Raw genomic sequence first — 24282 nt, forward strand, 5'->3', positions numbered from 1 at the left:
CCATCTTTTAATGTAACTATTTTTGTAAAAATTGTGCTTAATTTAATATGCACGATCTGTTATTTACAAATGGATGGTTGCTTGATATTGAATAGAGATTCAGTCCAATAGATCTCTTAAATGTGTTTGAGTTACACTTATGTTTAACTAAAAATAAGCCGTGATTCTTTGCATGTGTGTATAGCTCCTGGAACTGGTGAAGGCAGCAGCACCAGTGAAAATCCGCAACCTCCCAGGAAGAAAAGGGCTCGAGTAGATCCCACTGTTGAAAGTGTAAGTTTCCAATCTATGGTGGACTTCGTATATAATCTATCTTGTTAGACTATAGATAATACAGTGGTGACATGACTTACAAACGTCCCTACTTTACGACCAGCTCCGGCTGCAAAATTTTGCTTTGACTTGCAGCCAGAGCTTCCACAAAAGGCAAGGGAAAAAGGCGGGAAATTCAAATTGCTAACTGTAGGTGGCAACGAGGCTGCTTCTTTGTAGCTCTTTGGCCCCAGCAGTTAGAGAGCGTGCGATCAGAGAAGGTGCTGTTTTCTGCTTTTTAAAAACTGTTCTGCGTGCTTTTGCAGCATGGTTTTGGGCAGGGGGTTACGTTTCTGTGCTGTGATAGGTCTTGGGTGGTTTGTTTGTTATTTGGTTCCCCTCCCATTTCTGATAGGTCTTGGGGTTGCTTGCTTTTTGGAGTGTTTTGCACTTTCCCCGCCTCCCCTGATTTTTTTCCATCCGTATGTTGAAGCTTCGTTCGCAAGTAGAAGCAAAGTTTTGCAAATGGAGCTGTTCGTAAGTTCAATTGTTTGTAGGTAGGGACGTTCATAAGTAGAGGTTCCACTGTACAGTACACTGTTACTGTGTTGTTAGCTAGCAATACAAAGCAAGATTCCCAATGTTTCAACAGTATCTAAGATCTTAAATAACTACAGTGGGGTCTCTACTTAAGAACTTAATCCGTATTGGTGGTTCTCAAGTTGAAAAGTTCTTATGTTGAATCTGCATTTCCCATAGGAATGCATTGAAATCCATTTAATCCGTATCTGCTCTTTTCCGTCCATAGAAACTACAGTGGAACCTCTACTTAAGAACTTAATCCGTTTTGGAATGGTGTTCTTAAGTTGAAATGTTCTTAAGTTGAAGCAAAATTTCCCATAGGAATGGACTGAAAACCAGTTAATCCATTCTGGCTGTTTTTTTGTTATGTAGAGGTGCATTCGTACATTGAAGCATTAGTTCTCATAGGAACTAATGCAATGCTGGTTAATACGTACTCTACCACTAGGGGGAGAATTTTTTTAACCTAAGATGACCTAAGGTTAAAAAAAGAGCAGGAAAGGTTTTCTTTCCTGTTCTTATCTTGGATTTCTGTTCTCAAGTAGAAGCAAAATTTAGCAAATGGAGCTGTTCTTAAGTTGGATTGTTCTTAAGTAGGGATGTCCTTAAGTAGAGACCCCACTGTACAAAGAAGGGAGTCAAGATGCTTGTCTGCAAAATCAGTTGCTGATTTATGGGATCCTTGTAAGCATAGAACAAAAAACTGTTTTTGCCAATTTTCAAGTGATATCACTTTAAGCAAAAATGACATATATGCATATTCTTAAAACGTAAGCTTCTCCATGAGGCTGGAAGCCACAAGAAATACATCACTTCCATGGATTTCTGTTAGTAGTAATAACTAGAAGCCAACATGAGTTTCTCAAAAACAAATCCTGCCAGACTAATCTGATCTCATTTTTTGATTGGAAAACCTCCCTGATAGACTGAGGGATTTGTCAAAAGTGTTGCTCAAGTCAAGTTAGACTAAGTGCTCCATGATATTGTGATCAGCAAGCTAACTAGGTATGGGCTGGATAAAACAACTGTCAGGTGAATACACGGCTATAGAATTGTACTCAGAGGGTGAGTGCCCCTTTTCCAGTTGGGTGGAGGTAACAATTGGGGGTACCCCAGGGCTCAGTCCTAGACCCTGTGCTCTTCAACATTTTTATTAATGACCTGGATCGGTGGATACAGGAAATGCTAATCAGATTTGTGGATGACACAAAATTGGGTGAAGTAGCTAAAACCCTGGAAGACAGAAACAAAATTCAGAATAATCTTGATAGGCTGGAGCATTGGGTCAAAAACAACAAAATGAAATTCAAGAGGGATAAGTGAAAGTACTGCACATCGGAAAAAGAAACCAAACACACAGTTACAAGATGGGGAATACTTGGCTCAGCAATAGTACGAGCAAAAAAGTCCTCGGAACCGTTGTAGATCACAAGATGAATATGAGCCAAAAGTGTGATGTGGCTACAAAAAAGGCAAATGCTTTTTTTAGGCTGTATTAACATAACTTCTGTATAGTCTCCAAATCCTGCGAGGTACTATTTCTCTATTTGACACTGGTTAGGCCTCATATTGTGTCCAGTTCTGGACCCCACATTTCAAGAAGGATGCTGACACACTGGAGCTAGTTCATAGGAGGGCAACAGGGATGATCAGGGAACTGGACATGTTTAGCCTTGAAAAAAGAAGATGGAGGGGATGTATGATATCACTTTTCAAATGCTTGAAAGGTCATACAGAGGAAGGTCACGATCTGTTCTCAATCATCCCAGAGTGCAGGACACGCAACAATGTGCTCAAGTTACAGGAAGCCAGACTATCAGGAAAAACATCCTAACTGTTAGAGCAGTAAGACAGTGTAACCAATTACCTTGAGAGGTTGTGAGTGCTCCAACCCTGGAGGCATTTAAGAGAAACTTAGCAAACCATGGCAGACCTACTTCAATTTCTTTTCCTGTGTCAAGTAGGGGGTTGGACTCAATGGTCTTATAGGCCCCTTCCAATTTCATTCAATGATTAGACCAAAGGTAGGCAGCCTGGTAGAATAGGGATGTTTTGAATGCAAATCTCATGAATAGCAGTTGGGTTTTATGGGAGTTTCATCCAGCATTTAAATGTGTTGGCAGGCAGGTGCTGAATTTTCCCATCTTTCAGTGCATTAAAATATTGATTCTTCATGCATATGTATATACAATATCTATGTATGTGTTTACATATGTGTGTATATATGCAAATATATACCCACACGTTTGTGTGTGTGTGTGTGTGTGTGTCTATTTCCATGCCCAAGATAGTTTGGAATCTTTTCTTTTTTGTTTGCATTGATTTTGGAATCTATTGTACAAGAATATATTCTCCTCCATTTCAGAATCTATATGACTTTGTTTTATTCTTCAGGAAGAAACATTTATGAACCGGGTTGAAGTAAAGGTCAAAATACCTGAAGAACTGAAACCATGGCTGGTAGATGACTGGGATTTGATCACTCGGCAGAAACAGGTAACCCTGAAGCTACTTTACTTTGAAAGAGAACCATTTTAAAGTATCTGCAATATCCTTAGTGGTTGATATGACACAATCTAATTGGAATAGTAATTCTCTTTGTAGGCTGACAATTTTAGTTCTCATGTTTTGTTGCTAGAAGGGCATGCAACATTTAAAACAGAAGGTCCCAGTTTCTGCTTTGGCTGGGAGAATTGTATTTTTCTCATCTCTATGTTGGCTCAGTTGTCTGTTTTTTCCCCCATAGCTCTTCTATCTTCCTGCCAAGAAGAATGTTGATTCCATTTTAGAAGACTACGCAAACTACAAGAAGTCAAGAGGCAACACTGACAACAAGTGAGAAGGGAATGGTTTACGAGGGTCCATTAGAAGTGTATGTCAATGATAATTTGTCCGTGGAACAAACATGGATGAAAGCATTATTCTTTGGCTAGGGCCGAGTGCTAGACTTAAGCTTTCTTTTACTTGTGGAGTATCTATTTGTAGATTGGCTTAGCCAGAGAAAGTGTGTTTTGCCTCATGTCTCTCCATGTCTCACCTATTTCAGTTCCCCAGCTCTGTTCTTCAAATAGGCCATGCACCTGATTTTGCAAATTGCCAACACCATTTATTCACAAAGGCCTCTATAGAGTCACTGCCAGAATATGCTGAAATGTTCCCAGAATATTCTGAAACTGAATCAAGTTTGTAGGTTTCCAGCTCCATCCTGATAGGTTCAGCTCCTGAAATGAGCAGTGGCTGTATGGAACTTTCTGACTTTCTATACCTTTGCCATTTTTTCAAGCATACTTTTGTTTCATTGTGTTTTTGTGCCACATTGTAAATATTTTTAAACGTTATAGTTACTTTCATGTGTACAAAAATTATAAAGATTGTTATGTACAATTTTCTCTCATTTTCCATAATGTACATATTGTTTTACACATCCTTCAGTATTCTGCAAAGTACAGAACTATAGGATAATCATGTTTCAGTATGATCCAAACTGAGTTATCCCTTATCCCCATTGGATAGCTAAGCAAAATGTGTACTCCCTATAAAACAGAAATTTGAATGTCATTTTTTGAAAGGAACTAATTCTGGCCTTCTATAGGTGACCATTATCCTGGAAGTACTTCATTTTGCCACATATTAGTAATTCCTTATGGTACTTGCCCTGGCAGCCCAAAAGAATACAAAATAATCTTTTTCAGTTGTAATGGCAAATTCTCATATTGCACTTTACAATAATATATACAACTCTTCCATCTGATTGGTGGCATAGTGTCATTGGGTGCGGTTCCCTCTTCCTCCCCCAGCATCTTGCCCGCGACAGAAGACTTCTGGACACAGTTAACATCAAAGGTTCTTTTATTTTTAACGAACTTCTGGGATTAGCATCAGTGACCAACTCAGCCTCTTGCTTGAGAGGCTCTTTGTCATCCAGCTTTTCATCAAACAACAACAAATGCCTCCCTAACTGTTAGAGGTGTCCAACTAAGTTCTTTATACTTCCAGTTATGTGGGATGCCCAATTCATCAGCTGTAGCAGATTCAACTTCACTGGTGAGGGTGAAAGATCCATCCCACCTGAGGTTTCTAGACTTTCTTGCCCTGGAGTTGGCCGTAATCTGGATTAGAAGGGGTTCTCCCCATGAGACCTCCCAGGGGTTTGGGAACATACACTATTTTCACATCTCTGGGACTCCCTTCTCTATCACTCTCTGAATTTTCCCCCTCTACTCCCTTTCCTCAGTTTCTCCCCAATAGGACAGCTTGTGATATACTTGTCTCTTCCACTCCTTCTCGGCAAGCTCTCTAGGCGGCTTAAACTCCACCCATTCTCTTGTCCATGGGTCCTCCTGCACTATTTCTGCCCAATCCTTTTGTTTCGTTATTCTCTTCATCTATAACCCCAAAACATGGTTCTTTCTTCACTGTTTCCAACTGCCCCCCTCCTTTCTCTTCCTGTCCTTTTATATCTTTATCACCTTCTGCCAAAATGTTGCAGTGTTGGTTCCTTTCCCAGGTTTTTTTGCTCATTCCCACTTAGACATAGCCCGTCTTCCCACCATATCTTCACTCGAGATGGTGGACAACATATTTTAAGGAGTTCCTGCCAGGGTGCTCCCAACCTCACACATTGGCAATTAATTGTAAGAGTAATTAGTCAATGAACACTCATCACAATATGACTATTTGTAGATGCACAGATTGGCAGTTTCTTCAGTATATTCATAGGGCATTTGGGACCAACATAAAAATGTTAAAGACATGTATGTTGGTGGAGTGTCAAAATATTTTGGTACCTGTGATGTACTAATAATGGGTATGCATATGTGCACACTTACAGACCCAGAATGTGCATATCATTTTACTTTTTGGCATAATGCACAAAGACATCCCCATCCCTAGCAGGAAAACAAAGTAGCACTCTGAATGCTATCTTTATGTGACAGCTCAGATCTGCTATGAGGAAGGAATGTCTGTGCCCTCTAGAACTTCTAGTAATTACTTACCATTGTAGTTTGTATGAAGTATTTCTTTGTACGAACGAAAAATCTTAATACAGTGTTATTAATGTAATACTAATATACAAAAGTCATATGAAGGTTAGTGATCACAAACATGATTAATATTGTATCAAAATGTCAAGGTGCACAAAGTCCAAAATGTCACACTTGCACAAAGTCCTCAGAGAACTATGAAACTTTATGGCACCCCTTGGTAGTTAAGAGTCAGCATGTAAACATTCCAAACCTTGCTCAGAGACACTAGAGGTCAACCCCACAAGAAGATCTGATCATCTCTCATACATATGTAGCATTGATTTTTTTGACAATTTTTTTGCACCAACCATGCGGAGGTGTGCTTAGCTTGAGCAAATGGATTTCATCCATGAAAACTTGCTGTTTATTTGTTTTTTAGTAGCCCTATAAAAAGTATTACCCACTCTTGCACTTGTGTAATATTCAGGACCACATGGCCATTTCCTTGTTCTAGACGATCATGACAATCATATCAAAATTCATCTCAGTAACAAGATATAAGTCTTTTACTTCCTCCTGCCTGGTTCACAAAGAATATAGCTTCCCAACTTGCACCATCTCTCTTCAGAGGTTGAGAATAAACCATTGTTTTCACTCCTAGTGAAATAAACACAGAGAAATGAGTCCAAGCAACACTAACTTGTCTAATTCTACAAGCTTTATTCATCAGATTGGATTTGTCTTCAGTGTGGAAGGGATTGTCACTCTTGAATTGGCCTCCTCAGCCACACTAGACGCTGTTCCAAGTCCTCCATACAGAGCACGTTACCATAGTCTTTCGAGACTAAAGGATGCCTAACGAACGAACGAATTCATCAACATTGCCTCTATACAGAAAAACAGAAAAACCTTTGAAAACATGCAACTTTTTAAGAAGTCAAAATACTTCTCTAAATAATCTTACAGCTATTAGCAAATGCTCTAGGTTCAAATGCTTGAAAATATATGAAGATTGAACTTAATTTGTAGGCAAATACTTATGTCAAATATTTTTTGATTGTAAGCTTTTTAACCACCAAAGTTACAGACAAGAACTTAAGTTTTATTGCAATCTAGTAATACAAGTAATACCCTTAAAAAGGATATCTTGTAAAAAAGTAAAAGTAAACTAAGTAGAAATGCATCTCTTAGCCTTTTAGCATATTTGGACACACATGGAAAAGCATAAGTTTTCTAGGTGCACACCCAGCCATCTGCTAGTAAAACTGTGGAGGAAAATTCATGATTTCTGTGTGTTTCCTCTGTGCTGGCATTCCTGTTATCTTTTTACTCCCCCCAGCTTCTCAGCTCATTTCCAGTGTACCTTAACTGGCTTAGCTGACTCTGTACTGGTTGACATCTAGTTTATGTTACATCAGCTGTTTAATAGGCATGGGATGTTTATATATGTTATCTTCATTTATCCATTCTCGCCTAACTTAACAGTTTCATTACTAGCAGGCTAATCTTATAAACATCACTACAGAAGCAGAGGTTTATTGATTCGGGAGACAAAAACATTCTTCTACTGAACAGGGAGATTGTTGGATGTGTTGGGGTGATTGATGGAGTGAGAGAGCAAGGAAAGCTTTAGTGCTGTAGAGGCAGCAAAACCCATGGCAGACCCAGAAGTGAGAAGGGAACAAAGATGGATGTTGTTGGTAGAGAATTAAGAGGAATAGTAGTTCGGTAGCACTAGTCTGCCAGTTTAGCTTGAGTGTTCCTTCAATCTCTGCCCTGATTTGCCATTTACTGGAGTCCCAAGACTGCAGCTAACAATGTACTCTGCCACTTATGTATTGCCATCTTCTCTTGACTCTTCAGTCTCTTCCCTCAACAAACATCCCCTCTCTCGACAGTTACATTTTTTTACTCTTGATCTGCCTTCACCAAAATTTCCGCAAACTTGGTTTTGTCTCGGCCACATCCAGTCCTAGCCTGTATCCATTCTTTCCCATCCCTTCATAGTTCAGGTATCTTTGCAGTAGAGATGGGCACAAACTTCTGGTTCTGTGGTTTAATGCATTTCATTTCCTGGCTGAACAGATGATCTGTGGTTCAGTGCCCTGCCCCCTCCAGCAGGCATCCACTCAGAGGCAGCTCCCAGAGGGGAGGTGGAGGTTTCAAACCCGGATCAGCTGTTTAGACAGGAAATGAACTGTGCTGAACTGCCAAAACAGCAGTTCATGCCTGCAGTAATGACCTAAGGGAATCTCTGTTCTTATCACTGAAAAAAAGAAATACATTACTATCCTTCTTAAAGTAGCAACATTCTGTGCTTGTTAAACCATCCCCCAGTGCAATTTGTTACCAGTAATATTTTTTATCTCTTTATTTGCAAGCTGTGCAGTGGAATCCTAATGCTAGATACAGGATGCAGGTAGCAGACACTTTTCATGTGAAGACAGGGTCCTGGAAGATGTCAATATGCACAGGATGCTGAACAGAATACCAAACAGCAACAAACTCAGTTGTAACCAGCCTGCCATACTTGTCTAGAAAGATTTGTAATAATAATCACCAGGTCACTTTTTTTCCTTTCCCAGTTGCAGAAGAATAGAGCTAGGAGTACTGTTTATTTATTTATTGCATTTTCATGCTGCTGATCTTGTGACAAAGCACTACTCTGGGCAGCTAACAGCAGAGAAAGAAATAATAACTCACTCAACAAACATAGGCACCCAATTAATAAAAACAAACAAGAAACCCATGGGTGATGGCAGACAAAGCACAAATTAAAGACACATTGGTCTGCAAAAACTACAGCTTTCACCCGTTTCCTGATGAATCCTGGTTGCCTGGGTAGATGACTTTAAGGAGAGACACTCTGAGGTCCCAAAGGGCTTTTTATAAGTTAGTACTAACACTTTAAATTTGCCCCCAAAGCAAACAGCCAGCCAATCAATGCGGGCTCTCTAGGATCAGGGAGATATTTGTAATTAAAACTAGAGATGGGGGTAGAGTGGTGCCTCACTTAACGACGATAATCCGTTCCAGGAAAATCGCTGTTAAGCGAAAACATCATAAAGCGAAATTAAAAACCCAATTGAAATGCATTGAAAACCGTTCAATGCATTCCAATGGGGTAAAAACTCACCGTCCAGTGAAGATCCTCCGTATGGCGGCCATTTTCGCTGCCTATATAGCAAGGAATTCATCCCTAAGCACAGCGGAGAGCCATTTTAAGCACCCGGTGACCATTTTGAAAACCCGACGATCAGCTGTTTTTGATCGTGGTAAAGCGAAAATCGGTTCCCGAAGCAGGGAACCGATCATCGCTAAGTGAAATTCCCCCATTTAGACCATCGTTTTGCGATGGCAAAAACATTGTCGTAAAGCGGATTCATCGTAATGCAGGACAATCGTTAAGTGGGGCATGACTGTATTTGTATATGAATCTCTAATTAAAACTAATCTAGTTACTGCATTTTGTACATGCTGAAAAGTCTGAATCACCTTTGAAGGCAGGCCCAGGCAGAGGGCATTGCAGTAATAGATTCTAGAGACACATGGACCAGGTGTGATTAGGGAGTTTCTGTCTATGAAGGGCTGCATCTGCGCAATCTGCTGAAGATGAAAAAAGGCAGACCTACTAATTACCACGTTGGACATTTAACAACAGTGAGGTTGCAAAAGATGAAACAGATGAGGACCCCACATTCCATGAATGTAGTTTCATTTCAAAACTATGTTCTAGATGTTCTAGAATATACTTTCTACTTCTCATGTACTTCCTAAAAACTTCCACAGACCAGAAACATTTTTTTAAAAAAGGCATACTACAAAATATCCACATACCTTTGTTGGTCATAGCAATGCTACCTCAGTCTCACAAACCACATAATCACAAAGGCCAGCCTGGGAGTAGAGCAGATACATTGCACATGTGTGTACAAGCACATACATCCATTGAGATCAATAAAAGATGAACAGAGAGATGGAATCCTCTGAGGATGGGAGGAGCTTGATGGAATAGTCCCTGTTTCTCTTCTTGATTGTTGATATACTTGCTTTTTCTTGTTTTTTGTTTGTTTGTTTTGTTTTGTTTGTCTTAATATGTACCAGAGAATATGCTGTTAATGAAGTAGTGGCAGGCATCAAAGAGTACTTCAATGTAATGCTGGGCACTCAACTGCTGTATAAATTTGAGAGGCCACAGTATGCAGAAATCTTAGCAGATCATCCTGATGCACCAATGTCACAAGTGTATGGAGCTCCTCACCTTCTGCGACTGTTTGGTATGTATGTTAATACTGGGAAGGCTGAAACTGCTTTTTACAAGAATGTTCCCTTTTTGCCAACACATGTTTTGAATTTGTGAATGTGGCCACTTGCATGAGAAATGTCAATAAAAGTCCTCACTTCTCTGACTAATTTCCCATCTTGATTTTTATATTTAGATTTTCTTCCTTCATAAGTGCAATTTACTAAATTTTTGTGCCTACATTTGAACAAAAACTCTCATAAAATCCATGTGAAATAGCAATAAGAGTTGCAATGATAACAGTATTGTTAAACACAAAAGCCAGATGTAATAAGTACATATGGTCGTGAGAGTGAGTATGTTGTTGGGTCTTAATGGCTCTTATGAAAGTCACATTGAATTTTCTTCTAGATAGAAACCTTCAAGTCGAGGAAGCCAAGTGTCAGTGGGGTGTGGATTTACCTTTAAGACTCATGCCTTTCCTGTAGGATACATATGCCTTTTAAATAAGTTCTAGTCCTTTTTTCTGAACAGGGACTGTCACAGTGGTGTAAAACAGGAAGGGGAAACCTCTGACCCATGGTAGCTTCAGATCTGACCTGACCTTCACTGCCTCCAGTAGCAGCCGTTAGATAGCTTATTCTAAGCTGCTACAGTGGTGCCTCGCAAGACGAATGCCTCACGCAACAAAAAACCCGCAAGACAAAAGCGTCTTGGAAGTTTTTGGGTGATTCGCAAGATGAAAACAAATTTCGTCTTGTGAGGCGCGGTTTCCCATAGGAATGCATTGAAATTTAATTAATGCATTCCTATGGGTGAAAAAACTGGCGGGGGACCTCTGAAAGTGGCACTGGCTCCCCGCCACTTAGCTGTTCAGTGCTGCGTCTCAGAGGCTTCCCGGGGCTTGCCCGGCATGGAAAAAGGCAGGGGAAAAGCACCATTTCTGAATTTCCTGCCCTTTCCCCCTGCCTTTTTCTGTGCTGGGCAAGCCACAGGAAGCCTCTGAGACCCAGCGTTGAACAGCTGAGATGTGGGGGGCGGGGAGCCCCAACAGTTTCTTCGCCCATAGGAACACATTAATTAAATTTTAATGCATTCCTATGGGAAACCGTGCCTTGCAAGACGAAAATTTCGGAAGGTGATATAACTTGCCGGATGAATTAATTTCGTCTTGTGAGGCAACACTGTAATTGTAATTGCATGCTGTCAAGTTGATTCCAACTTATGGCAACTCTTTCCAGGGTTTTCTAAGTATAGAGTACTCAGAAGTAGTTTACCACTCCTGTCTTCTGAAGGTCTTTGGGACTTTGCATCTTGAACAAGTCCACTTAGGCTGATTCTTCTAGCAGGCACTAAGGAGAATTTTCTTCTTAAGCTGTGGTTCTGCAGCCAGATTCCCAGCTCTCACTCAGCTATCTAGCCAGCAATCCTAACTGCTGCATAGCAGATAAGCCTCTCCTGCCTCTACTTTATTAAAGCCAACAGTAGTGACAGGATAGCTGTTTATTATCTCAGAGATCAAGGCTGTATGCCTTGTGCACGCAGATTGCTGGGAAACACAAGTAAAAGGGTGATATTGCATCATTGCTGTGCAATGCAAAATTATGCAAATGATTCCCAAAGACATCTATCCGGTTTTCTGTTGTAAGAACAGAATTCTGGAGTAGGTGGGCCTACTGATTTCAACAAGATTCTTAGGTTGTTGTGTGATCCTTTTATTACAGTAACTGGAAATAAACAAAAAAGTATAGTTGTGAATCAGAGAAATGTTTGTCTTAACATGTTGTCTGTTTGTTTGTTCTTAATTACTGTGAAAACAGTCCGGATTGGAGCAATGCTTGCTTATACGCCTCTTGATGAGAAGAGTTTGGCCTTGCTGTTGAACTACTTGCATGACTTCTTAAAGTATGTATTTTAAATCATTGTTAACTTCTGCTAGTTCTGGGGTGTGTTACATTTGTGAACATGTGTTTGGTGTGGAATGCTTGAACATGGATGGTAGGGCAGGTACTCCACTGCTATGTCATGTTGCTTCACTCTGAGACAATGCAAAGAATTATGTTTATACTTGTCAGAGTTTGTTCCTGGCCCTCTTGGTTTATGGATGGATTGAGCCGTGTTCTTAGGGATTACATGAGACTAATTAAATGGCCTCTCATTTCCAAGTTTTCTTCCTAATGAAGTGTTGCATTTTTTAACATTTAAGCTGAGGCACCTACGGCTGTTTTACAGTGCTAGATTTCAAAGGAACTATTCCAGGGTTTGGTGTGCTACGGTTGTCCCATGAATACATTTCCTCATTGTACAGCTTGAGATCTAGATGGAACAGCTCAAAGCATCACATGGCTCCATGTTCTTCCAGCAATAGATGCACATTGCTTTCCTCCCAGGATATTCCTTTTATGGAAATTTGCTACTGTCTATATTAAGGGCCAGCTCTCAAACAGTAGGTGACTAATTTACACAGCAGCTTCAGATGGATTGGGAAAAACATTTGAAGTTTCTCAAATAAGGAAAAATATTACCTGCTTACAGTTGTGTGAAAAAGAAAGTACGCCCTCATTGAAGTCAATGGTGTTATGTATCAGGATATAATAAAAATAATCTGGTCCTTAGCAGGTCTGAAAATTAGGTACAGTGGTGCCTCGCTTGATAATAACCTCGTTAGACGAGGAAATTGCTTGATGATGAAGTTTTTGCGATCGCTCTTGCGATTGCAAAATCATGTTTTAATAAGCAAAAATCGCTTAGCGACGATCGGTTCCCTGCTTCAGGAACCGATTTTTCGCTTAACGACGATCAAAACAGCTGATTGTCAGGTCTTCAAAATGGCTGCCCACTGTTTAAAATGGCTCCCCGCTGTGTTTTAGGATGGATTCCTCGCTTTACAGGCACCGAAAATGGCCACCCTATGGAGGATCTTCTCTGGATGCTGAGGTATTTCGCCCATTGGAACGCATTGAACCAGTTTTCAATGCATTTCAATGGGCTTTTTCGTTTCGCTTGACGAGGATTTCGCTTAACAGCGATTTGAACGGAACAAATTATCCTCGTCAAGCGAGGCACCACTGTAAATACAATCTCAGATGAGCAAGACAGGACATATTACACTGTGTCATGATTTATTTTACAAAAATAAAGCCAAAATGGAGAAGCCATGTGTAAAAAACTAAGTACACCTTTTGATTCAGTAGCTTGTAGAATCATCTTTAGCAGCAATAATTTGAAGAAATTGTTTTCTGTATGACTTTATTAATCTCTTACATTGTTGTGGAAGATTTTTGGCCCATTCTTTTTTACAATGTTACTTCACTTCATTGAGGTTTATGGGCATTTGTTTATGTACAGCTCTCTTATGGTCCTGCCCAGCATCTTAATCAGGGTGAGGTTTGACTGGGCAATTGCAACATCTTGATTCTTTTCTTTTTCAAGCATTCTGTTGTAGATTTGCTGGTGTGCTTGGGATCATTGTCCTCTTGCATGACCCAATTTTGGCCAAACTTTAGCTGTCAGACAGATGGCCTCACATTAGACTCTAGAATAGTTTGATATACAGAGGAGTTCATGGTCAACTCAATGACTTCAAGGTGTCCAGGTCCTGTGGCTGTGCGAGAAGGAGAAGAAGAAGAAGAAGAAGAAGAAGAAGAAGAAGAAGAAGAAGAAGAAGAAGAAGAAGGAGGAGGAGGAGGAGGAGGAGGAGGAGGAGGAGGAGGAGGAGGAGGAGGAGGAGGAGGAGGAGGAGGAGGAGGAGGAGGAGGAGGAGGAGGAGGAGGAGGAGGAGGAGGAGGAGGAGGAGGAGGAGGAGGAGGAGGAGGAGGAGGAGGAGAAGAAGAAGAAGAAGAAGAAGAAGAAGAAGAAGAAGAAGAAGAAGAAGAAGAAGAAGAAGAAGAAGAAGAAGAAGAAGAAGAAATCATCAACTCTCCATCACCGTGCTTGACAGTTGGTATGAAGTGTTTGTGTTGATATCCTGTGTTTGGTTTTCCCCAAACGTGGCACTGTGCATTATGGCCAAACACTTCCAAAGGAAATTGTTGCAGAGGTCTTGAAGTTTGTTCAGATGCAGCTTTGTAAACCTAATCCGTGCTGCCACGTTCTTTTTAGAGAGAACAGGCTTTCTCCTGGCAACCCTTCCAAACAAACCGCACTTGTTCAGTCTTTTTCTAATTGTACTGTTATGAATTTGAACATTTAACATGCTGAGGCCTATAGAGTCTGACATGTAACTCTTTTTTTTTTCAATTTCTCTGAGCATTGCACAGTCTGACCCTGGGGTGAATTTGCTTGGACATCCACTCCTGGGAATATTGGCAACTGTCTTGAGTGTTTTCCACTTGTGATTAATCTTCCTCACTGTAGAATGATGGATTTTAAATTGTTTGAAAATGGCTTCATGACCCTTCCCAGATTGATGGGCAGGAACAATTGCTTCTCTATGACATTGCTGATATGTTTCCTCCTTGGCATTGCATTAACAGACACCTGAATTCTCCAGACCAGCAAACTGCTAAAACATTGGCTTTTATAAAGGTGGTCACACTTGCTGATGATCAATTACTCAAGGGCATTTAGTTAGCAGCACCTGGCTTCTACTTAGCTTCTTAATTGCTATGGAAGCAGTAAGGATGTAGTTAGTTTTTCCCACATGGCTTCTCCATTTTGCCTTTATTTCTGTAAAATAAATCATGACACAGTGTAATATGTCATGTGTTGTTGTTCATCTGAGGTTGTATTTACCTAATTCTCAGACCTGCTAAGGACCAGATTATTTTTATTATGTCCTTATTTGTAAAACCATAGACCCTCATTACTGACACTAAACACCAATTTAGAACTGAAACAGTTTCCTTGGAGTTAGATGGAAAGGTGAGATAAAGTTTCATATAGATGCCACTGACCCTCAAATCACTGGACAACCTCTGACAAAGGTTAAACATTGGAAAACCTACCATGTTGGAACGAGAGGTCTTCTAGTCTTTGTGGTGTTCTGCTCTTTTTTATAGGGATTAATTTGAAATTATACACTAAAAGAGATAGAAGTTTATTTGCTCTTTGTGAAGTAGAAATTGCACTGTCTTCTCCTTCTTCAAAGAACATTTCAACAATGTCCTACCTTTCTGTCTCAGTAGTTTAGAGGAGTGGAGAAGGGGTATTACACAATCAGCATATAAAGTGCATGTATGCTTATCAAGCCAAGTTATGACATTTCTGTGTTGTAGTGTATCACAGTTAGTCTGTATTGCTGTGTCCCATCAAATTGGACACCAATTTGTCCTCTTGGCTTCCAGGTAGATTCATGTATGTGGCTTTTCCTTCCTATTTATAGGTATCTAGCAAAGAACTCTTCTACATTGTTCAGTGCAAGTGACTATGAAGTTGCACCTCCAGAGTATCACCGGAAAGCTGTGTAAACTTCTCAGTAAACCGAGGAGTAGGTGGGGGTGGGTGGGATAAATATGCATGTTACTGGAAGGGATCCTTGGATCTTTGCAGTTCTCTTGCCCAGTTCCATGTTGGTCTACAGTTCTCCTTTCACACATTTCTCTGCACAGCTGATGTGTCAAGTGAATGGTTTTTGTCTTCAGATTGAACTAACAGTACCCTAATCTGAAGGGTTCTTCTTCACTTCTGAAACAAACCTCTGAAAGAAGAACATCTTGAATACTTCACTGAACCAGTTTGGTATTAGAATGTTGCTGGACGTTTAACAGACATTTCATTGCCTGAGCTCCTGCATGCTTCTAGTTATTTGACACAAAGTGTTACATAGGTGCTGAGGATTTGGTGGTGTGTAATCATCTTCCTCTCCACAACTCTTCCTGTCAAAAGAGCTGGGGACAGGGAGAGCCAAGCAAAGAAGTACAGTTGAATTTTTTGGGGGGGTGGGGGATGTCATCTTAGTTGGTGTTGGGAGGGAAAAGTATGTGTAGTTCCAAGTTTGTGTTCTCTGCCTGTGTAGATGAAGAATTGTGGTATTGCTTTGTCTGTTGGGTTTGAATATATAAGATAAATTGACTGTTGTCTCCTATAAACTTCCTGAAATGGCATTTGTTGGAGGGAATGTGTACAGATGTTCAAATAAACTTTTTTAAATTCCATCTGTTAAAGGCTAGATCTGTATTGTTTTCAAAATCATGTTCATCTTAACATATGCAAGGATTATTCATAGTATTATTCTTTGCAGGAGTTTTCAGTGTAAGAACATGTGGGGGAGGTAGAGGGGGACAGGTTCTAGAGCGCAAAGAATATGTAAATATTAGAGTAGCTGGACTATTTTAGAAGAGAATGAGGGCACAAGAGGCAAGCCCATGTTGGGAAGGGGTCTTCAGAACAAACTAATAATCTGGCTTTGCTGGAACAGTAATTTGAATCTGGCAGTGTTTGGATCCTATCAGATCCTAGGTTTTGATTCCATCAGAATTTTGGAATGAAATATACTGCTGTTCAGAACACAAATTGTCCCTGATTTTTAGCATGGGTATGGTATTTCATTTTGCTTTTCACTCTTTTTAGATGGAGAAACTGCTATGCAGACATATAGGGAACAGGAAACAGAATTTCTTAGAGGAAAGCTACTTGTTCTTGGGGCTGGTGCCAGTTATGGCATTTCAGCTAGCTGCCCCCAGAACTCCTTACCCACTGGTAGTAATTGTGTAAGAATCCTGCAGTATGGGAAAGTGCCTTCCCTTCCTCACATGGATTGTTCCTTTCAGTTTTTGTTTCTACCATCATTCCCTTTTGTATCCTATTTTCTGTTATTTATTTAAATGCCTTGCTATCAAACCTTGATTTTGAGTCTGATTGCCAAACTGGGCTGACATAACAAAATACTAGTAGTTATGTCAAGTAGAAACTGCCCTAGTCTTGTCTCATAATTCTCAAAGTTCAGCAAGTCATTTGATTTCTTCAGATAGAGACAAAACGCTAAGTTTGATAGAAAAATACAGATCCACCATTTCATTCCTAAGAGAAACAGTCACAGCCACACTTGATAATGTAAGAGGGAATACTTACTATGGGATTTGTGGAGAGAGCTGGCAAACATCACTTTTGTCTTGATTGAAAATGGTTAATGCTTTAAATGTGACACAGACTAAACTGCCAAAAATAGGACTTCCAAGTTAATTTGATATAAACATATTTATCCTGCTTCATGGACCAAGCATGTCACCTGAATTAATCACAACACAAGAACAATTACAGTAAACTCAAAGAGGAACATACTTCTCCATAGTCTCCCTGAATCACACATATGGTCTTGTGCAAAACTACTTTTAGAACATGCCATAGCTGAGTAGATGTTTGGCAGCAACCCTACCTACACTCTTCCACTGTATGTTCTTTGTAGTGGCTTCTGTGAATGCACACAAATGGGTTTCTTCTGCGCCTGCGCAGAACGTTTCAACGGTTTCTAGAGCTTTAAAAAGAGTAACAATTAAGATACCCTCCCTAGGGTGCAAGACTCAGTCATGGTCGGATGATCCTGCAAAAAAAGAAGGATAAGACCAAGAAACAAAAGAAGACTACTAAATCGACCATTGTACTTCCTCCACCAGCTTCGCTGCCTATGGAGGAGGACTCCAGAGAAGCGCCTACGCTCTCAGACAGAGAACGTATGATTTCTTCAGCTCGGCACCACATGCTATTCTTAGCATGTCACCAAGCTCAGGCCAATCTGAGGCTGATGTACCTTCCAGCCCGGCCGCGGCCCCCTATAGCCCTCGAACATCAGGACGGGCAAATGTCTGTGTGGAGTCTGAATTGGAATCTCCTGAACACTCTCTGAGAAAGAGAATGGAGAAGTGTAGACATACCTCTTCATACCAGTCTCATCGACATGGAGGACACTGTTGCCATGCCGAACATCACCCTTATTATGGACACCGCTACTTTGACCAGTACCATCCATATCGATACCATGACTATGGATACCACGATGACTACAGAGGACCCAGATACTCCCCCACAATATCTCGTCCCCCAAGTCATCCTTGATGCCGAGAAGATCTCCCTCTCTTCCAAGAAAGACTGTCATGAAAGAGAACAGTGGCACCAGAGACCAGTGCGCCAGCAAAACAATCTAAACAGACTCGGGGTCAGTCCATGGTAGATACAACAACCGTCTATTCTGGACCTCATAGACACAATGTCGAACCACTTTTGATGTCTACACAACCAGATGACAACTTCATTCCAAGAACCCATATGGAGGGACCACACCGTTCACCCTGAATGTGCTCCACATCCTCCCAGAATGACGGTTCATCTTCATTGGATGTCTCTATGATTCAGCATCCTGCCCCTCACTCAGATACACCGGATAACCATCCCCCATCACCTTTGGAGGATTACACATCGTATACTCAACTCATACTGCACATGGCTAAGACCCTGCAACTTGGTACACAAGAACTGTCTTAACAAGAGAAGGACCTCGTGTTCCGGAACTTGCAACAAGATAAGACACCTCCACCTAGCTTGAACCTCATGCCAGCACTACTTCAGCTTGTCAAAGAATCATGGGACAAGCCACCCTCAACGCTGCAGACTCCACGCATCATAAGATGCATGGTACAGATGCCGCCTTCTTGTTTAAACATCCGACCCCTAACTCAACAGTCGTTGAGTCCACCCAATAAGTCACGCAACAAATCATCAATGACCCCAATGAATAGAGAGGGTCGTAAAATTGACTCTTTGGGGAGAAAACTCTACACCCTTGCAGCACTATTGATTAGAATTTTCAACTGTCAGGCAGCTATGGGTGCCTATCAAAGATATTTATGGGACAAAATACTCCCTACGCTGCAAGCAGCATCTGAAGCAACAAAACCAGAACTGCTGAATATATATACAGAGGCTACGACTGTAGCCAAACAACAAAGAGTGGCCGCGAGACACACTGTGGACACAGCATCGAAAATTATGGCCACCTCGTTAGCTGTCAGGAGACGCGCCTGGCTTAGGTCAGCTAACATCGTTGACGATAGCAAAGCTAAGATAAAGGACCTCCCGTTCAATGCTGCAGATCTATTCAATGCCAAAACAGATGACATGATGGAAAACATCCATAAGATGAGAAAAACAGCGAAGTCTTATGTACCGCAGCAACCCTATCAATATCAAAAACCTTACTATAGGAAGCCATACTAACAACAACAGTGCCAATACCAACCTTTTCGCTCACATAAGCAGGAGCCTCAAGAAAGACCTTGCCAACCAGCACATAGGGCTACTCCACAGTTTAGACAGCAACAACCTCAGAATGTTACACAGCCCTTTTGTAAGCAGCAGCAAAAGGGTAAGCACTAATCTTAATCATTGCCACTCTACATTCCTATCAGAATGGCAGCGGATAACAACTGACAAATGGGTCTTGTCTATCATTGAGAAGGGCTACCTTATTGAATTCTTTAAAATTCCACCATCAAATTCCATCAAGAGCACCTTGTTCTCATTAGCACTACAAGAGAAAATATCATCACTCCTCCAAAAGTGTGCTATAGTCAGAGTTCCATCATCTGAGATGAATGAGAGATTTTTCTCCAGTTATTTCATGGTCCCTAAAAAGGATGGAGATCTTCAACCCATCCTGGACCTGAACGCCTTAAGAAATTTATACATCCTAGAAAATTCCGTATGCTAACCCTTGGTACCATTTTCCCTCTTCTATCCAAGGGAAACTGGTTTGTGGCCATCAGTTTGAAGGACACCTACTTCCACATAACGATACACCCTACTCATCAATAATTTCTCAGGTTTCTATTCGAGAACACAACCTACCAATTCTGTGCCCTACCGTTCGGACTATCAACAGCCCCCAGAACATTTACGAAATGCATGGTTCCCATTGTGGCTTACCTCCGACTCAGAGGGATTACAGTCTTCCCTTACATTGACAACTGGCTTATAGTAGCTCGCTCCTATCACAATGCCATTGAAGCCACAAGAATTACTATGCACACTTTACAAAGACGGGACTTGAGAATAAACCTCAACAAATCCCAACTAGAACCTTCACAGAGGATCAACCACATTGGAGCAAGGGCATTCCTACCTGTACAAAGAATCATAAAGATACAAAATGCTGTTCACCTGTTTCAACCGTACACAACTGTATCACCCCCACAAGACACATCTGCTGGGTCTCATGGCAGCTGCAACTGCAGTTGTCATCCACACAAGGCTCAAAATGAGACAACTACAGGCATGGTTTCTATCCCTGTTCGACCGCTAATAGACCATCAATCGAAACACCTACTGGTGACCCCAGAATTGGCACACCAACTTACCTGGTGGACATCCGTCCAGAACCTGACAGCGGGCAGACCTTTCAAGCCACTACACTTATCAATACAGGTAACCACAGATGTGAGTCCTTCGGGGTGGGCAGTGCATTGTCAAGAACACAAAAAGAGAAAGGGAACTTCATATAAATCAACTAGAAATGTTGGCCATAATAAAGGCGTTTCAAGCCTTTCTGCCTCGCATCAAAGGAAAAGCGGTCCAGCTGGTGACAGACAACACCACAGCAATGCATTACAAACAGGGAGGCACACACTCTACACCCCTCCTACACCTCACAATGGACCTTTGGGAATGGTGCCATCTCCACCACACCTTCCCACAGGCAATCCACATTTCAACAGAAGACAGCTACTTGGCAGATCATTTGAGCAGACTACCCACCTGTGTGCATGACTGGACACTAGATAAGTCCATTTTTCAAAAAGTCTGCCGCAAGTGGGATTACCCAACGCTAGACCTCTTTGTGACTCGGTACAACACCAAGTGCCCCAGATACTGCTTGAGAGCAGGCATCGATGTTGAGTCACTGGGAGATGCCTTTATGATAGATTGGATGGAAGAATTTCTCTACATCTTCCCACTGATACCAATGATCCAGAGGACAGTCATCAGAGTCATTCAATATCGGGCAGATGCTATAATGATTGCACCATGGTGGCCCCGCCAATCATGGTTTACTCACCTCAAGACGATAGCAATAGAAATGCTTCACTTACCGTCAGTACCGAACCTTCTATCCCAGAACAGTGGCTCCATTCTCCACCCGGACATGCACTTGCTGAATCTGACAGCGTAGAGGATAACCCCAAATTCCACAGAATTTTAGAAAGGGCTCGGAAACAGTCTACCAGGAAACTGTATGAGAACAAATGGAAATCCTTCCTAAAATTTACAGAATCCGAAAGTTTGACTCCAATTCTAATCTCGCTCAAGATGATACTTACCTTCATCCTCCATCTGTTTGATCTTGGACTATCCCATTCCACCATCAAAGTATATATCCCAGCCATAGTGGCTCATCAGCCACTTCATTTTTGGTCTGCTCGACTTTTCTCTCACTCTACTCTTAAAAGATTCATGAAGGGCCTTCAGAACATCAGATCCCCAACACAACAAATCATTCCCCAATGGTCCCTACAACTAGTTCTGGAAGCGCTAATCAAGCATCCATTTGAACCAATGGCCACCTGCAATGAAAAAATACTGTCCTTAAAGACTATCTTCTTGGTTGCGATTACATCAGTGAAGAGCCAGTGAATTGGCGTCTCTAAGATCTGACCTCCCATACCTACAACTCCATCCAGACAAGGTGACCCTATTCTTTGATATCTCCTTTCTACCTAAGGTAGTATCTGAATTTCATATGAATCAACCGATAGTGCTACAGACATTGGTCCCTTCTCCGTCTACCCCAATCGAGCGCAGGTTCCACATGCTAGATGTCAAATGGCTTTCTATCTCGATAGAATGAAACAATTTAGATAATCACCTATTATTCATATGTTACCATGGACCCAACAGAGGTGCTCTAGCATCGACACAGACTATATCCAGATGGATATTTCAAGCTATACAGATAGCCTACGAACACTCTGGCAAGTCGATACCAGACCACACTCTACCCAGGCAGTCTTGACATTGACTGCACTGCACCGTGGAATTGAGGTACAGAACATTTGCAGAGCAGCTACTTGGTCCAACCCATTGATGTTTACGAAGCACTGTCACCTCGACGTCAGAGCGCAAAATGATGCTGCATTCGGCAGGGCGATCCTGACATCTCTGCTTCCGTGATGGCCCTCCATCTGGTAAGTGAGCTTGTCAGTCACCCATTTGTGCGCATTCACAGAGGCCACTACGAAGAAAGAAAGGTCACCTACCTGTAACCATGATTCTTCTAGTGGACCTCTGTGAATTCACATATCCCTCCCTTCCTCCCCTCTACCCTTCATGTTGCCTATTATTAGATCTGTTCTACTTGACAATGGCAGACTGTAGACGAACTGAGGGGAAGGCTGAGGAGGTGGAGCTTGTGCCCTGGGGGGGGGGTATCTTAATTGTTACTCTTTTAAGCTCTAGAAACTTCTGAATTATCCTGCGCAGGCACAGAAGACACCCATTTGTGTGAATTCACAGAGGTCCACTAGAAGAACCATGGTTACAGGTAGGTAACCTTTCTTTTCTAGCTATACTTCAGTGCACCTCCTTGGTTGCCTTCTTATGCCATGAGAGAAGATTCTCAGGAATTCTCTGTTGATTATCTGGTTTCCTCTCTCACTTTTTTCCCCAGTATGGTATTGATGGTTCAAATAGCTCCTGCAGTGCAAGAGTACTGATGATGACTTAGCTGTTCTTAAACAGTCAGTGTTCAGATATTCATCTTCCCTCTCCATTGGAACACTTTTAACAACCTGCTGAACCCTTCAGATGCTATTGTGGAAGCTTAGAGAAGAAAAGGAGACCAAAGCACCACTGCATCTGTGGACAGAAAGAGTGGAAAATTGGACTTAATGGGAAGGTAGTTTTACTCAGCAGTTTTTGTTTTTGTTTCTTTTATAAAAAGGTTATTTTATAAATACAGCAAGTGTACATAAAAATATTATTACAATATAATGTTATTAATTCTTCCCTAATGTTTGAATAATTAATCGTTTTTAGCTTTTACTATTGTGTTTTTAATGATGAAAGTCACCTTGGGTCCTATTTTAGGAGAAAGGCAACAAAAATATTTTAAATAGCACATAAAATGAATATTAGAAACAGTATGCAGTATTTGAACATTTAAGTAGTATTTAAGATAAGTAACAGTGTTAATGTGAAGAGAGGCAAAAGGGATGGCAATTAGAGAAGGATAAGCAATTACCAGAGGAATATAGTTAGGTATTACTTGGTCTGTCTGTTACATACGTCTTACAAGATCCATCTTACTGGATTTTAGAATTAAATGTTGATCTAGATTTTGCAGTTAAGCATCTCCAAAATTTCAGCTGTTTCTATTGTAAATGACTTGATGAGTAAATTATTTTCACTTGAATGTACAATAAATTGATATAATGCTTCAATATGTTTTCTGTCCCTTTCATTATTGGTCCATGCATTAATCAGTGTATTAGTGCCTCCACTAAGGAGGTGTAGGAGATTGGCTCTATCAAACCATGAGTGTGGTGACAAATACTACATTTCTTTTTTCTTTTTTTTAGCCACTTCTAGTGTAGTCACCCAGATTGGTGTCGGGTGATTTTTAAAAATGTAGTATTTAGCATTTTATTCATCAGATAATTACCACAGCAGTACAGTTCTTTGCGGTCTCTGTAACGTATGTAGGATTTGCACCTGTTCAAAAACTTCAGAAACATTCCTCTCTTCTCAACACATGTCTCAATCCACCCTTCTGTTCTTCTTTGTCTTCTGTGCTTGGCAACATTGTCAATAACTTTCTTTCCCTGTTGAGTTAGACAAGTAATAATTTTAGTAGCATTCTATTTTTCATTGCTTTTGCTTTTTTCTTTCGTTTTATTTTGATTAAGGATGCATACAGTGAAAATTTTTTATTTGTTTTGGCCTCTTTGTGGTCTCTGAGGTCCACACACCTCAGATAATGTACCTGTGCTCACCAGTGGTTGGAAACTTCTCAAGCTGTAGCTTTAAGTCCTTTCTCCTCCCCACTCCCAATGCTCAGACTGCCTTCAAAGGTCCTCTCTCAGTTCTACAGCATGAGCAGCAACTTGGAGTGGAAGTTCTGGAGTGAACAAGTTATGTTCAGAATTTTTCAACGCCTTATAACTTATTCTTTACCTTTAACAGGGAAAAAAGACCTTTATTTATTTTTTATTTATTTATTGTATTTATACCCCGCCTATCTAGTCATTTCGACCACTTTGCTATTGTTCATTTGACTGGTCCCCTATTTTATGGCCTCTGAGGCCTTTTTCA

The 24282-nt window shown here is 40.9% G+C and overlaps 1 protein-coding gene across 8 annotated transcripts in view; it reads left to right on the forward strand.

Moving 5' to 3' along the window:
- Positions 1–23411, forward strand: part of MORF4L1 (mortality factor 4 like 1) — a 57569-nt gene extending 34158 nt beyond the window's left edge. For 4 of the 8 annotated variants that reach the window (XM_072981929.2, XM_072981934.2, XM_072981932.2 and 1 more), the window contains 6 exons: positions 185–273; positions 3229–3330; positions 3581–3669; positions 9906–10078; positions 11865–11949; positions 12915–13328. In XM_072981929.2, coding sequence (XP_072838030.2) covers positions 185–273; positions 3229–3330; positions 3581–3669; positions 9906–10078; positions 11865–11949; positions 12915–13134 — 758 coding nt within the window. In that variant the 3' untranslated portion in view covers positions 13135–13328. Of the gene's footprint in view, positions 1–184; positions 274–3228; positions 3331–3580; positions 3670–9905; positions 10079–11864; positions 11950–12914; positions 13329–15367; positions 16140–22639 lie in introns of those variants that run through there. The other 4 variants (XM_020813211.3, XM_078380869.1, XM_078380868.1 and 1 more) reach the window with 2 other exon arrangements.
- The last annotated feature ends 871 nt before the right edge of the window (positions 23412–24282 follow it).

Source organism: Pogona vitticeps, chromosome 12 (assembly GCF_051106095.1).
Source record: "Pogona vitticeps strain Pit_001003342236 chromosome 12, PviZW2.1, whole genome shotgun sequence".
Lineage (NCBI taxonomy): Eukaryota > Metazoa > Chordata > Lepidosauria > Squamata > Agamidae > Pogona > Pogona vitticeps.